Source organism: Oncorhynchus mykiss, chromosome 25, assembly GCF_057628025.1.
Source record: "Oncorhynchus mykiss isolate SJ-2025 chromosome 25, ASM5762802v1, whole genome shotgun sequence".
In the NCBI taxonomy this organism is placed as follows: Eukaryota; Metazoa; Chordata; class Actinopteri; order Salmoniformes; family Salmonidae; genus Oncorhynchus; species Oncorhynchus mykiss.
Window position 1 is genome coordinate 25,876,368 of NC_143046.1, and position 15,969 is coordinate 25,892,336.

The 15,969-nt window shown below is 40.6% G+C and overlaps 1 protein-coding gene across 2 annotated transcripts in view; it reads right to left on the reverse strand.

The window, feature by feature from the left end:
* Nucleotides 1-5,669: 5,669 nt before the first annotated feature.
* LOC110504836 (T-cell surface antigen CD2) overlaps nt 5,670-15,969 on the reverse strand; it is a 34,675-nt gene continuing 24,375 nt past the window's right edge. The window contains exon 6 of one of the 2 annotated variants that reach the window (XM_090219468.1): nt 5,670-6,939. In XM_090219468.1, coding sequence (XP_090075594.1) covers nt 6,857-6,939 — 83 coding nt within the window. In that variant the 3' untranslated portion in view covers nt 5,670-6,856. The remainder of the gene's footprint in view (nt 6,940-15,969) is intronic. The other variant, XM_021583680.3, reaches the window with a different exon arrangement.

The following is a 15,969-nucleotide window of genomic DNA, read 5'->3' on the forward strand; positions in this document are numbered from 1 at the left end:
CACCATCGGTAGACCTGGTCCTAGGTAGAGGAGAGTTAACATGGTGGAGAGATGAGCACCATCGGTAGACCTGGTCCTAGGTAGAGGAGAGTTAACATGGTGGAGAGATGAGCACCATCGGTAGACCTGGTCCTAGGTAGAGGAGAGTTAACATGGTGGAGAGATGAGCACCATCGGTAGACCTGGTCCTAGGTAGAGGAGAGTTAACATGGTGGAGAGATGAGCACCATCGGTAGACCTGGTCCTAGGTAGAGGAGAGTTAACATGGTGGAGAGATGAGCACCATCGGTAGACCTGGTCATAGGTAGAGGAGAGTTAACATGGTGGAGAGATGAGCACCATCGTTAAACCTGGTCCTAGGTAGAGGAGAGTTAACATGGTGGAGAGATGAGCACCATCGGTAGACCTGGTCCTAGGTAGAGGAGAGTTAACATGGTGGAGAGATGAGCACCATCGTTAGACCTGGTCCTAGGTAGAGGAGAGTTAACATGGTGGAGAGATGAGCACCATCGTTAGACCTGGTCCTAGGTAGAGGAGAGTTAACATGGTGGAGAGATGAGCACCATCGTTAGACCTGGTCCTAGGAAGAGGAGAGTTAACATGGTGGAGAGATGAGTACCATCGTTAGACCTGGTCCTAGGTAGAGGAGAGTTAACATGGTGGAGAGATGAGCACCATCGTTAGACCTGGTCCTAGGTAGAGGAGAGTTAACATGGTGGAGAGATGAGCACCATCGTTAGACCTGGTCCTAGGTAGAGGAGAGTTAACATGGTGGAGAGATGAGCACCATCGTTAGACCTGGTCCTAGGTAGAGGAGAGTTAACATGGTGGAGAGATGAGCACCATCGTTAGACCTGGTCCTAGGTAGAGGAGAGTTAACATGGTGGAGAGATGAGCACCATCGGTAGACCTGGTCCTAGGTAGAGGAGAGTTAACATGGTGGAGAGATGAGCACCATCGTTAGACCTGGTCCTAGGTAGAGGAGAGTTAACATGGTGGAGAGATGAGCACCATCGTTAGACCTGGTCCTAGGTAGAGGAGAGTTAACATGGTGGAGAGATGAGCACCATCGGTAGACCTGGTCCTAGGTAGAGGAGAGTTAACATGGTGGAGAGATGAGCACCATCGTTAGACCTGGTCCTAGGTAGAGGAGAGTTAACATGGTGGAGAGATGAGCACCATCGTTAGACCTGGTCCTAGGAAGAGGAGAGTTAACATGGTGGAGAGATGAGTACCATCGTTAGACCTGGTCCTAGGTAGAGGAGAGTTAACATGGTGGAGAGATGAGCACCATCGTTAGACCTGGTCCTAGGTAGAGGAGAGTTAACATGGTGGAGAGATGAGCACCATCGTTAGACCTGGTCCTAGGTAGAGGAGAGTTAACATGGTGGAGAGATGAGCACCATCGTTAGACCTGGTCCTAGGTAGAGGAGAGTTAACATGGTGGAGAGATGAGCACCATCGTTAGACCTGGTCCTAGGTAGAGGAGAGTTAACATGGTGGAGAGATGAGCACCATCGGTAGACCTGGTCCTAGGTAGAGGAGAGTTAACATGGTGGAGAGATGAGCACCATCGTTAGACCTGGTCCTAGGTAGAGGAGAGTTAACATGGTGGAGAGATGAGCACCATCGTTAGACCTGGTCCTAGGTAGAGGAGAGTTAACATGGTGGAGAGATGAGCACCATCGTTAGACCTGGTCCTAGGTAGAGGAGAGTTAACATGGTGGAGAGATGAGCACCATCGTTAGACCTGGTTCTAGGTAGAGGAGAGTTAACATGGTGGAGAGATGAGCACCAACGGTAGACCTGGTCCTAGGTAGAGGAGAGTTAACATGGTGGAGAGATGAGCACCATCGTTAGACCTGGTCCTAGGTAGAGGAGAGTTAACATGGTGGAGAGATGAGCACCATCGGTAGACCTGGTCCTAGGTAGAGGAGAGTTAACATGGTGGAGAGATGAGCACCATCGTTAGACCTGGTCCTAGGTAGAGGAGAGTTAACATGGTGGAGAGATGAGCACCATCGTTAGACCTGGTCCTAGGTAGAGGAGAGTTAACATGGTGGAGAGATGAGCACCATCGTTAGACCTGGTCCTAGGTAGAGGAGAGTTAACATGGTGGAGAGATGAGCACCATCGTTAGACCTGGTCCTAGGTAGAGGAGAGTTAACATGGTGGAGAGATGAGCACCAACGGTAGACCTGGTCCTAGGTAGAGGAGAGTTAACATGGTGGAGAGATGAGCACCATCGTTAGACCTGGTCCTAGGTAGAGGAGAGTTAACATGGTGGAGAGATGAGCACCATCGTTAGACCTGGTCCTAGTTAGAGGAGAGTTAACATGGTGGAGAGATGAGCACCATCGGTAGACCTGGTCCTAGGTAGAGGAGAGTTAACATGGTGGAGAGATGAGCACCATCGGTAGACCTGGTCCTAGGTAGAGGAGAGTTAACATGGTGGAGAGATGAGCACCATCGGTAGACCTGGTCCTAGGTAGAGGAGAGTTAACATGGTGGAGAGATGAGCACCATCGTTAGACCTGGTCCTAGGTAGAGGAGAGTTAACATGGTGGAGAGATGAGCACCATCGTTAGACCTCGTCCTAGGTAGAGGAGAGTTAACATGGTGGAGAGATGAGCACCATCGTTAGACCTGGTCCTAGGTAGAGGAGACTTAACATGAGGGAGAGATGAGCACCATCGTTAGACCTGGTCTTGGGTAGAGGAGAGTTAACATGGTGGAGAGATGAGCACCATCGTTAGACCTGTTCCTAGGTAGAGGAGAGTTAACATGGTGGAGAGATGAGCACCATCGTTAGACCTGGTCCTAGGTAGAGGAGAGTTAACATGGTGGAGAGATGAGCACCATCGGTAGACCTGGTCCTAGGTAGAGGAGAGTTAACATGGTGGAGAGATGAGCACCATCGGTAGACCTGGTCCTAGGTAGAGGAGAGTTAACATGGTGGAGAGATGAGCACCATCGGTAGACCTGGTCCTAGATAGAGGAGAGTTAACATGGTGGAGAGATGAGCATATTACTGGAAATACACACTATCTATATTTGTAGCTGATGCAGGACCTTGACTGAATTCAGGTGACTGTTACCAGGCAACAACACCCATAGAGTTCCCACAGGGAACACCACATCATTTCAACTTGGAAAAATGGGTAATATTTGTGAGACGTTGAGAGATGAGATCCTATATTCACTCACTCAAAAAGACAGACACAAATGTGTTGAATTCCCAATGTGTTGAATGCCCAATCTGTTGAATACCCAATGTGTTGAATACCCAGTGTGCTGAATACCCAGTGTGTTGAATACCCAGTGTGTTGAATGCCCAATCTGTTGAATACCCAATGTCTTGAATACCCAGTGTGTTGAATACCCCGTGTGTTGAATACCCCGTGTGTTGAATACCCAATGTGTTGAATACCCAATGTGTTGAATACCCAGTGTGTTGAATACCCAGTGTGTTGAATACCCCGTGTGTTGAATACCCAGTGTGTTGAATACCCAGTGTGTTGAATACCCAGTGTGTTGAATACCCAGTGTGTTGAATACCCAGTGTGTTGAATACCCAATCTGTTGAATACCCAGTGTGTTGAATACCCAATCTGTTGAATACCCCGTGTGTTGAATACCCAGTGTGTTGAATACCCAGTGTGTTGAATACCCCGTGTGTTGAATACCCAGTGTGTTGAATACCCAGTGTGTTGAATACCCAGTGTGTTGAATACCCAATGTGTTGAATACCCAGTGTGTTGAATACCCAGTGTGTTGAATACCCAATGTGTTGAATACCCAGTGTGTTGAATACCCAGTGTGTTGAATACCCAATCTGTTGAATACCCAGTGTGTTGAATACCCAATGTGTTGAATACCCAGTGTGTTGAATACCCAATCTGTTGAATACCCAGTGTGTTGAATACCCAGTGTGTTGAATACCCAGTGTGTTGAATACCCAGTGTGTTGAATACCCAGTGTGTTGAATACCCAGTGTGTTGAATACCCAGTGTGTTGAATACCCAATGTGTTGAATACCCAATGTGTTGAATACCCAGTGTGTTGAATACCCAATGTGTTGAATACCCAGTGTGTTGAATACCCAGTGTGTTGAATACCCAGTGTGTTGAATACCCAATGTGTTGAATACCCAATGTGTTGAATACCCAGTGTGTTGAATACCCAATGTGTTGAATACCCAATGTGTTGAATACCCAATGTGTTGAATACCCAATGTGTTATCACTATGCTTTCAACCATCTAAAAGAACAACCAAATTCCAAAGGAAAAATCATTTTTGATTTGTTTAGTTTAGTCACCTAAATGTTTTTTCACTGACCTTTAACCATTTACAGAAAAGTTGAAAGGTGAATACAATGACAGATATTTTGTTTATTCATACAATATGTTACGTTCCTCAACTAGAAAACCAAATAATGTAGCTCAAACAGAAAGGGGAACTAACAAAAAGTCACTGACAACAACTAAAACAAAACCGGTGGGGTTCTGAACGACACTCATGGGGGTGTCCACTGAAAGTTGACGAGCAACAACAACTGGAACCTAATAGACACCCACCATGAGTGGCCAGTAAATTTGCCCAATAACAGGCAAACAAGAGAAAAAACCCACACCAGACAGGAAGCAAACCAAAAAGTGGTGCAAAACCAAAACAGGGAAGATCAAATAAAGGACTGTTTGTCTAGACCTCAAACTAAGGCACACTAACAAAATAGATTAAACCTCCACATCTATCAATACAACTGGAGCCACTCTTAAATAGCACCTGGGCCAGCACAGGTGAAACACCTTCCCACTAACAAGATGGCAACCAGCACAGGTGTAACACATACTGACTAACGAATAACGGCAATCTGCGCCCTACGTGCTAACAAGCTATATGTGCCAGAATACAACCTCTAAACATAAATTGACAAACTAAAACCTGTAACAAACAACTTTATGTATTTTCACAGTGCATCATCTTATAGTACAACCAAAAGACGTGGATTGCAGTTGAGATTACATTAAAAGTGTGCACGCGATGTATAGTGCAAGTGAACAACATTGTTTGAGATTCTTTATTATAGCAATTGCGAAGATCTCCACAGACCTGTGACCTTTGCATGCTATCTTGAACATGAACACTTTCTATGATTACATAAGAGGACATTATAGTGACAGTAACCTCAAAATGTGGCCAGTGATGTGTTACTCTTTAGGCCACAGGTGTCAAACTCATTCCATGGAGGGCTGAGTGTCTGCAGGTTCTCTCTCCTCCATCGTACTTGATTGATGAATTAAGGTCACTAATTAGTAAGGAACTCCCCACACCTGGTTGTCTATGGCTTAATTGAAAGGAAAACCCAAAGACCTGCGGACACGAGGCTCTCCATGGAATGAGTTTGACACCCCCGCTGAAGACCATTTACTATCTTACATTAGTAATATTGAATTGTGATTGGTTGACAACACAACCAAATATCAACATTTAAAGGTGCTTGGATAGTTTCATCTGAGCCACTGGCTTAATCTTCTTCCTTAATATACATTTTTGGTTGAGATGGAGATGTGATCCTAACATATAAGTTGTTTACTTGTCGAAAGTTTAAAAAAATTAAGTTCAAATGAAAAGTAAAGAATAGGACTAAATCAAATAAGACTTTTGCTATGAGATATGGGTTTATTTACAGAGCAAATCAGTTGAGCAATTCCTGTTGACATATCAGTGCAACATAATGTAAAGTGTGACCTAGGTGATTCTGAATGTAATGAAGTCCACATTCTCAACCATTTGACACAGAAATCCCTCTTATGGTATAGACCTTCCACAGACTCATTATTAGTTTCACATTCTGTCACTGCTTTCTACAGTCTAGTAAACTATGGAAGGTTTGTTTCAATCTGGTAATGTTTTTTCACATGCGCCGAATACAACAGGTGTAGACTTTACTGTGAAATGCTTACTTACAAGCCCTAAACCAACAATGCAGTTTTAACAAAATGTTAACAAAATATTTACTAAATAAAGTAATGTTAAACAATTAATTTAAAAAAAGTAACACAATAAAATAACAATAATGAGGCTATATACTTGGGGTACCGGTACCGAATCAATGTGCAGGAGTACAGGTTAGTCGAGGTAATTTGTACATGTAGGTAAGGGTAAAGTGACTATGCATCGATAGTAAACAGCGAGTAGCAGCAGTGTAAAAACAAAGGGGGGGGGGGGGTATCAATGCAAATCATTTTCGGTTCAGATGGAGATGTGAGGATAATGTTGAAGGCATTATCCTCCACGTTTCTATGGTGGGATTTTGGTGATAGGCTACTTTCAAGGTAAGTCATCCTCATAATATGAAGTAAAATGTCCAGGTTTCAAACAATTAAGGAAAAGGAAAAATATAGCAATGGTAATGATAGGCCTAACCGTCTTCTGGTAGATGGAAAGGCTTTCCCAAAAACCTTCTGTATTAAATGTTAACTCTCTATTAAATGTTGACTACAGTAGCTCCAAAGTAGCTTATGCCTACCTGTCAGAATGATATCATGATTATTTGCATCAAACCAGTAGCCATTTCCTTTGCAAACTCCATCTCATGTGCTACAGAAACACTGCAAACTAAACAACATTGCTAGGTGCCTGCACACCTTTGGGGTAAGTGTGCAGACGTCAAAAGTTATCTTCTGATGTGGTTTAAGAATTGTTATGGGCTTAGAACATAATTTGGTTTTTGGTTTTATGTTAAAAAGTATGAAGTTGAAAGTGTACGTCATAGACTTTTTCACACTGGCCACCTGTGGTTCAGAGGTTCTTTTTAAACAGCAGTTCCCGTCCACTAGCGTTGGTCATTAGCTAGACATCCAGAGTTCCATCCAGAACCACGGAACACTGGGATAAGTTCTGAGTAGCATTACAGGTGGTCACCATGTCTGTGGCTGAGGAGGGAGAGAAAATGAGAATCACAATCTTGTCAGTGGGATCTCAATGAAAGACATGGTGCCAAAAATAACACTGATGTAATGCATGATGCTGTATGTGCATTTGACTCAATAACCATTCACATCTTTACAAAACAAAGTAGACAATAGAAACCATGTAGTTGATGCACCAACACTAGTCAAGATCACCAACACTAGTCCAAACACAGCCTCCATGTCACTTCACACAACAACCTTCTGAGTCCAATTACCTTAAAAAAAGCTTGTTTAGGTAGTCTCTTAAAAAATGTTAATTGATCCTAAAGGCAGAAACATATTGATTAACCTAGTTGTCAGACAAGTAGTGAGGTGGTTGATTCAGGAAACCAAGTGATGGTGTTGCCTCTGTGCGCAGGGGAGGTGCTTAACACAAGGGTCACATCTCACTTCTACATCCCATGGAGTCTGGCTTCTACCTCTGCATTGCTTGCTGTTTGGGGTTTTAGGCTGGGTTTCTGTATAGCACTTTGTGACATCTGCTGTTGTAAAAAGGGCTTTATAAATACATTTGATTGATTGATTGGCATGCAATATACTGCTTTGAAATTAAATGTGTATGTGTTTGTTTGGGCTTAGCATAGTAGGTGGCCTGTGTCAGTGACAAAACCACTGATATGTTTATTTCTTTGGCACATCAGACTGAAAGAGGAAGTGTTTGATGACAGAGAGTTTGAGTGGCCAACAATAATGTTTTGTTCAAGTAGGCCAACTGATTGGTTAGATTAGCTACTAGGCAAAGCCAGGCCTTTTTACCCGCTTATACATGTTGTTTACCACCATACACACCAGTGGAGGCTGCTGAGGGGAGGACAGCTCATAATACTGCCTCTACTGATACAGACCATGCTGTTGATCCTCTATATAGATTGGAGTGGGTTCACTTCTGATCTACTGGAACTGACTTGAAAGGGAAGTGAGAGAAGAGGTTTTAAACTTATGGTGGCTTGGGGCGCGCGCGCAAGATGGCAGTCAGCGCAGATCATTTGTTTTGGTAGCTGGAGGAATTATTGGATTTCCTTACCCGATTATGACAATTGGATGATTTCTACTGGTATGTTTTTGGGTACTCCTCTTCAGAATGTAACTGTGGGGGGAAATACTGCAATAGGTGATGAAAATGTGGTGAGCACAGTCCCCAGCTCATGGCCATTACCTTACAACCCCGGCCCTCCAGTCAAGCCCCAGGGGAATAAGATGAGAGGCCAAGAGGGTATGTCACTTCTTGAGATGCAAAACAATATTGTAATGCTTTTTGACAGCAAAGATAGATGAAAGGGCAAATGGCTTGGAGGACATGGTTAGGGGGAAAGCGATGAAAATTGAGGCCATTAAAAAATCTGTTGACTTCATCTTTGGAGAAGTGAAAACCCTCAAAAGTGACATGAAGAAAGTGGAAGTTATCTGCCAGGAAAATGAAAAGAGGGTGGATGTATGAAGAGAAAGCAAAAGGGGCATTTGTAAGATCAAGGAGATGGTTGAAGGAACGTGAAAAAATACAAAATACTTTTACAATTTAGAAAGAAAAAATTCTGAATGTACATCTATTCATAAGCTTAATATAGATGGCAAAAAAAATGAAAACTCAAAAGATATTTCAAAATATGTTTCAGAATTCTATGGTAACCTTTATACCAGTAATGCCTGTCCTACTAGTGACATATCTGCCTTTCTAGACTCTGTCAAAGACTATGCAAATGTCATAGATGAAGACTTACTATTTCTATCAATGAAATAAAAAAATGTATCAGCAAGTTTAAAGAGAACAAATATCCAGGGAATGATGGCATTATCGGTGAATTCTATAAATATTTTCATCAGGATATTATTTAATTTATATTTCATGTTTTTAAGGAGGCAATTGGTTTAGGGATCCTACCTGTTTCTATGACACAAGGCCTAATTTCTGTAATACCCAAACCAAACAAAGATTCTATGACGTTAGAAAGTTGGAGACCAATCACATTAATGAACAATGATGGAAAGCTACTTGCATCCATCTTGGCAGAAAGATTAAAAAAAGGTCTTGACCAAATCATTGATGATACCCAGTCTGGTTTTATGAAGGGCAGACAAATATATAATACTATTCGACTAGTATTGGACTTGATAGACTACAAATAGCACATTATGGAAGATAGCTTTATTTTATTTGTAGACTTTTACAAGGCATTTGATACAGTTGAATATTTTTTTTTTTTAGATTCTTCAATTTATTGGTTTTGCCCAATATTTTCAAAGTGTAATTAAGACACTTTACAATAATAGCAACAGCTCTGTTAAATTATCCCATGGAACTTCACAAAGATTCGACATTAGACGTGGAATTAAACAAGGATGCCCAATTTCTCCTTTCTTATTTTTATTGGTCACTTCATATAAATAAGGATAGTTTTAGGAGTATTCAGATACAAGACAAAGGGATAAAATGTTCACAATTGGCTGACGACACCTCTTTTTCTTTGAAAGATCATAATGAAGTCAGGAAAGCTTTTGAGTGTATTAATGCCTTCTCACATGTATCAGGTTTATCTCTGAATATCAGCAAATGTGAATTATTTGCATTGAAAAGATGTAGCTTAAACTCAGTATGTAATATCCCTGTAAAAGATGTGATCACATATTTTGGTATTAAAGTTAGCAGAGATCAGAAAGAAAGGACCAACTTAAATTTCTCTCCTATTGTAGAGAAAATTGGAAAGAGATTTAACTCCAGGTTATTAAGAGATCTTTCTTTATCTGGACGTGTACTTTTATCAATCTGGAGGTCCAGATGAGTTTATACCTCCCTTGCCTTGGATGTTTCTCTGTCAGTAACTAAAATGGTTGATACTAAATTATTTCACTTCATATGGAGGAAGAAACCTCATTATTTAAGAAAAGCGGTAATATGTAGCACCCAAGGTGAGGGAGGGTTGATTGCTCTGGATTTTAAAACCTCTAATATAATATTTAATATTAAATGGATACAAAACTATTTAAGAAATAAGGATTGCATTTGGAATATCAACCATTGATTTAATATTTCAACAGATTGGTGGTCAAGAATTCTTACTCGCGCAGTGGTTAAGGGCGCTGTACTGCAGCGCAAGCTGTGCAACCAGAGACCATGGGTTATGATACCATGTATATATGGAAACTATGTCAATATGTTACTATTCTCTCTGCTAAAATGTACTGGAATGCAGCCCTATCATAGAAACTCATTAATAGAATCTACCCTGTAAAAACCTGTATTATACACAGATTTAAAATAGCTATTGATAACAAATGTGTATTTTTTGTTGTGACCCAGAAACTCTTGACCATTTATTTCGGGACTGTTCTTATGTCCGAAGATTTTGGAGTGATTTAGAAGATATAATTTTAAAAGAAATTACTATTAATCTTAATTTGAAAGACTGATATTATGTCTTATTTTGATCCAAATGATATGGGTCCTGATTTAACTTTCATTGTTAATTTGTTTATCTTTCATGGAAGATTCTTTATCCATAAAATGAAGTGGGCAGAGAACAAACCCCTCTTCACATTATTTAAGATAGAATTTAAATATTATTTTGAAGTGATCAGTAAATGTAAAAACAAAAAAGCAATACGCACCATAAAAGTATTCAACAAATTGAAAATGAATCTTGATATGTAATACTGTCTGTTAGGTTTATGTACTCTTGTTTGTATATTTCTGTTTTTTTTGTTGTATGTGTTGTGTTTATAATAAAAATAAAATATATATATATAAAATAAACTTATGGTGGCATAAAAATGTAGCTTCTCCTAACTACCATCAGAGGGCAATGTTCCATCAGTCATACGTTTTTTAAATTGAACCTTTATTTAACTAGGCAAGTCAGTTAAGAACAAATTCTTATTTACAATGACGAACAGTGGTTTAACTGCCTTGTTCAGGGGCAGAACGACAGATTTTTAACTTGTCAGTTTGGGGATTCGATCTTGCAATCTGGCCCAACACTCTGACCACTAGGCTAACTGCCGCCCCAAAATAATATATTGATATGTCTGGTCCACAAAGTTCAGTGTGATGTGATGAAGGCCCATTGGTCTGACCTCTTGGATCTACCTCCGGAAGGTCATTTGAGGAAGACACTGGAAGTGGGATGTTTTTCACATTCATTCATATTTAATTTGGTCTTTCTCAAGAGAATCTTGCCTACCTGGTTAAATAAAGGTGAAATAAAAACTAAAATTAATAAATGAGCACTCTCGAAAAAGGGGCGTTCCATCCTTTTGGCGTAATGTCTGTGCTCACGTGGGTGTTGTTACTGACTGGGTAAAAACAATTATCTCATCTAGAAGGATAAAATCACATTTCATCTTCTCACAAATAGTTTCATATTTAATCATCTAAGTTTTACAACATTTAGATGTAAATTTGAAATACAGTTTGCATACACCTTAGCCAAATACATTTAAACTCAGTTTATCACAATTCCTGACATTTAATCCTGTAAGAATTACCTGTTTTAGGTCAGTTAGGATCACCACTTTATTTTAGGAATGTGAAATGTCAGAATAATAGTTAGAATAATTATTTATTTCATCACATTCCCAGTGGGTCAGAAGTTTACATACACTCAATTAGTGTTTGATAGCATAGCCTTTAAATTGTTTAACTTGGGTCAAACGTTTCGGGCAGCCTTCCACAAGCTTCCCACAATAAGTTGGGTGAATTTTGTCCCATTCCTCCTGACAGAGCTGGTGTGACTTAGTCAGGTTTGTAGGCCTCCTTGCTCACACACGCTTTTTCAGTTCTGCCCACAAATGCTCTATGGGATTGAGGTCAGCGTTTGTGATGGCCACTCCAGTACCTTGACTTTGTTGTCCTTAAAACCTCTTATGGATAGGGGATACGCTAGCGTCTCAACTGGCCAATTGCCAGGGGAAATGCAGAACGCGAGATTAAAATAAAATGCTATAAAATTCAAACTTTCATTAAATCACACATGTAAGATACTCAATTAAAGCTACACTCGTTGTGAATCCAGCCAACATGTCAGATTTTTAAAATGCTTTTCGGCGAAAGCATAAGAAGCTATTATCTGATAGCCTGCACCCATCTGCACCAGTAGTAAACAAAGGAGCTAGCATAGCAAGCGCTACACAAAACGCTGAAATAAAATATAAAATATGCATTACCTTTGACGAGCTTCTTTTGATGGCACTCCAATATGTCCCATAAACATCACAATTGGTCCTTTTGTTCGATTAATTCCGTCCATATATATCGAAAATGTCCATTTATAAAGCCCGTTTGATCCAGAAAAAGACAGCTTACAAAAACGCAACGTCACTACAAAATATTTCAAAGGTTGCCTATAAACTTTGCCAACATATTTCAAACTACTTTTGTAATACAGCTTTAGGTATTTTTAAACGTTAATAATCGATCAACAGGGCAATCTGTATTCAATACAGTACAGGAACGAAAACAAACCAGCACTGCTGTTCACGTCTTGCGCAACTCACAAAAGTGTCCCCAGTTCCGAGTTGGCCGACTTCTTCATAGAACAAAGGAATAACCTCAACCATATTCCAAAGACTGTCGACATCGTGTGGAAGCGGTAGGAACTGAAAATAGGTTCCTATTAAATATCCAATGGCAAATACAATATAGTGAACAGAGAGGGAGGAAGAAAAAAAATCTGAACAGTTAGTCCTCTGGGTTTTGCCTGCTACATAAGTTCTGTTATACTCACAGACATGATTCAAAATGTTTTCAAAATTTTAGTGTTTTCTATCCAAATCTATGAATAATATCTATATCTTACATTCTTGGCATGAGTAGCAGGAAGTTGAAATTGGGCACACTATTTATCTAAAAGTGAAAATTCTGCCCCCTAGCTTTAAGAGGTTTTAACAAGACATTTGTGGAGTGGTTTAAAAACTAGTTTTAACTTCTTGGATATAGGGGGAGCTATTTTAATTTTTGGATGAAAAACGTTCCCGTTTTAAACAAGATATTTTGTCACGAAAAGACGCTCGACTATGCATATAATTGACAGCTTTGGAAAGAAAACACTCTGACATTTCCAAAACGGCAAAGATATTGTCTGTGTGCCACAGAACTGATGTTACAGAAAAAAACCCAGATAAAAATCCAATCAGGAAGTGCCGCATTTTTTAAAATCGCCTCATGACAATGACTCCTTATATGGCTTTGAAGGAGCTAGGAGTCAGTTTAGGTTTTCCACGTTTTCCCCAAGGTGTCTGCAGCATTGTGACGTATTTGTAGGCATATCATTGGAAGATTGACCATAAGAGACTACATCTACCAGGTGGTCGCTTGGTGTCCTCCGTCGCAATTATTGCGTAATCTCCAGCTGCAGTATTTTTCCGTTTTCTTCTGATGAGAAGGCAACTGCCACCACTGATAGATTATCGAATAGATATGTGAAAAACACCTTGAGGATTGATTCTAAACAACGTTTGCCATGTTTCTGTCGATATTATAGAGCTAATTTGGAAAATAGTTTGGCGTTGTAAGTGACTGCATTTTCCTGTGTTTTTCTTAGCCAAACGTGATGAACAAAACGGAGCTATTTCATCTACACAAATAATCTTTCTGGAAAAAATGAACATTTGCTATCTAACTAAGAGTCTCGTCATTGAAAACATCCAAAGTTCTTCAAAGGTAAATTATTTTATTTGAATGCTTTTCTTGTTTTTGTGAAAATGTTGCCTGCTGAATGCTAGGCTTAATGCTATGCTAGGCTATGAATACTCTTACACAAATGCTTGTGTAGCTTTGGTTGAAAACCATATTTTGAAAATCTGAGATGACAGTGTTGCTAACAAAAGGCTAGGCTTGTGAGCCAATATATTTATTTCATTTCATTTGCGATTTTCATGAATAGGAAACGTTGCGTTATGGTAATGAGCTTGAGGCTATGATTACACTCCTGGATACGGGATTGCTCGACGCTAGAGGTTAATGACTCCAACCTAAGTGTATGTAAACTTCCGACTTCAACTGTACATTGTGAAAGCTCTTAAAGTTACAATGTTTCCATTATAACGTCTTTAATGATATCACAAAACATTAAATTATCTTACATGATTGTTCTTTAAGTCCCTCCTGACCATTTCTCAAATTCTTTGTGTTAGAAATATTGTTTCATTATCCACTTTGGGATGTTGGAGTTTTGTCGGGAAGAATCACTTTGTAACAAGAGGGGGGTCTTGAAATCTTTGGTTAGCCGGCACCTTTGAGCTCCATCCAGGAGGGCAAGTCAGGACAGCTCTGCCCAGAGTACAAAATGTGATTCCACTGTCAACTTAATTCTGAACACAAATCAGATAGCCACTGTTTACACAAGAAGACATACAGAAACGTACAGGTTGTGGAGTGTAAACAGTGTAATTGATTTAACAGTCTGCTTCCATATTGTCGCTATAGGTTGCTTTAAGACTGAAGCAGCTCCTGTATTCGTTTGGCCATGATCCTAGTGTTAAGTCTCCCGAAGAAGGATTTGGTTTCAGACAGTTTGTACTTCTTCTTCCTGTCCCTTGCTCATTTTATGGCAGATTCCGTCCCCATGCTCCTCCTCCTCATCCCCAGCCCAGGGTCCCCACGCACCCCCATTCAGGTCTGGGTCGTCCGAGGAGTACCGCACAGGGATCGACGTCCAGTTGAAGTTCACCAACCGTGCCAGCAGCTCTTTTACCACGTTTGGTTGCTGCTCTGCCATGTCGTAGCGTTTGTAGGGGTCTTCGCTGATGTTAAAGAGCCGCACTGTCTTCTGAGGTTCTAGGAGGTGTTCAATGTTCCACCAGCTGCTGGGGAAACCAGGGAGCTTCTGGGGTGGGGTCCAGACTCCGTATCCGGGGTCGTAGTCCAAGCTGCCAGTCAGAGAGCCAATGTAGGAGTCGAACCCACTGTGGGTGGGCAGGCACTCCTTCTTGTAGAAGCCCAGGTGCCACTTGCCCACTATATGGGTGGAGTTGCCAGCCTCCTGTAGTCTCTGGGGCAGGGTGACCTGATCGAAGGGAAAGCATTATATCAACTATAAATTATCTAAAATCTAAGTTGAAAACAGACAGATATATGGATCAACCAACATGTAATAGTGATCCTTCTTCACTCCGTCCACTGCCAGTTTATTAAGCATTGTGTTGTCTGGATGTCAGAGCCGTGGTAAACTATATTGTTGAATCTCTGATCATCCGTTATGATGAAGATGATGTGGAATGGTACTAGAATGTATAGCTACCGCTTGGATGTATAGCTGCTGTTTTACAGGATTCTGAACAAATCTGCAAATTTGTGTGTTTTTTCATTCTGACATTAACATTGTTTGTACAATGAGTCCATTTCCAGTGATCGAAAAGAGCTCCTGGACATCAGAACAGCGATCTCTAACCTCGATTTGGATGAAGATTTTTACTCAATGAGTCGGCCTAGCAGGACATACTGCTAACCCCGGACCAGGCCCTAATCCCCGACACTTAGAAGAGAAAGAGAGGCCAACGTGCAGCAATAACCAATAACCAATAATAACCACAGCAATCTACACATAATAACCAATAATGACAAAGCAAAAACAGGTTTATAGAAATGTTTGCAAATGTGCTAAAAAAAATAAATTAAAAGCTTATTTACATACGTATTCAGACCCTTTGCTATGAGACTCGAAAATGAGCTCAGGTGCATCCCATTTCCATTAATCATCCTTAAGATGTTTCTACATCTTGATTGGAGTTCAACTGTGGTAAATTCACTTGATTGGACGTGATTTGGAAAGGCACACGCCTGTCTATATAAGGTCCCACAGTTGACAGTGCATGTCAGAGCAAAAACCAAGCAATGAAGTCAAAGGAATTATCCGTAGAGCTCCGAGACTATAACAACACAAGACAAGACCCAGATGCAGACACTGAATACAGATATTTATTATAGTCCAAGGGGTAGGCAAAAAGTAGATTGGAGACAGGCAAGAGTTCACAACCAGGTCAGAATATAAAACAGTACAG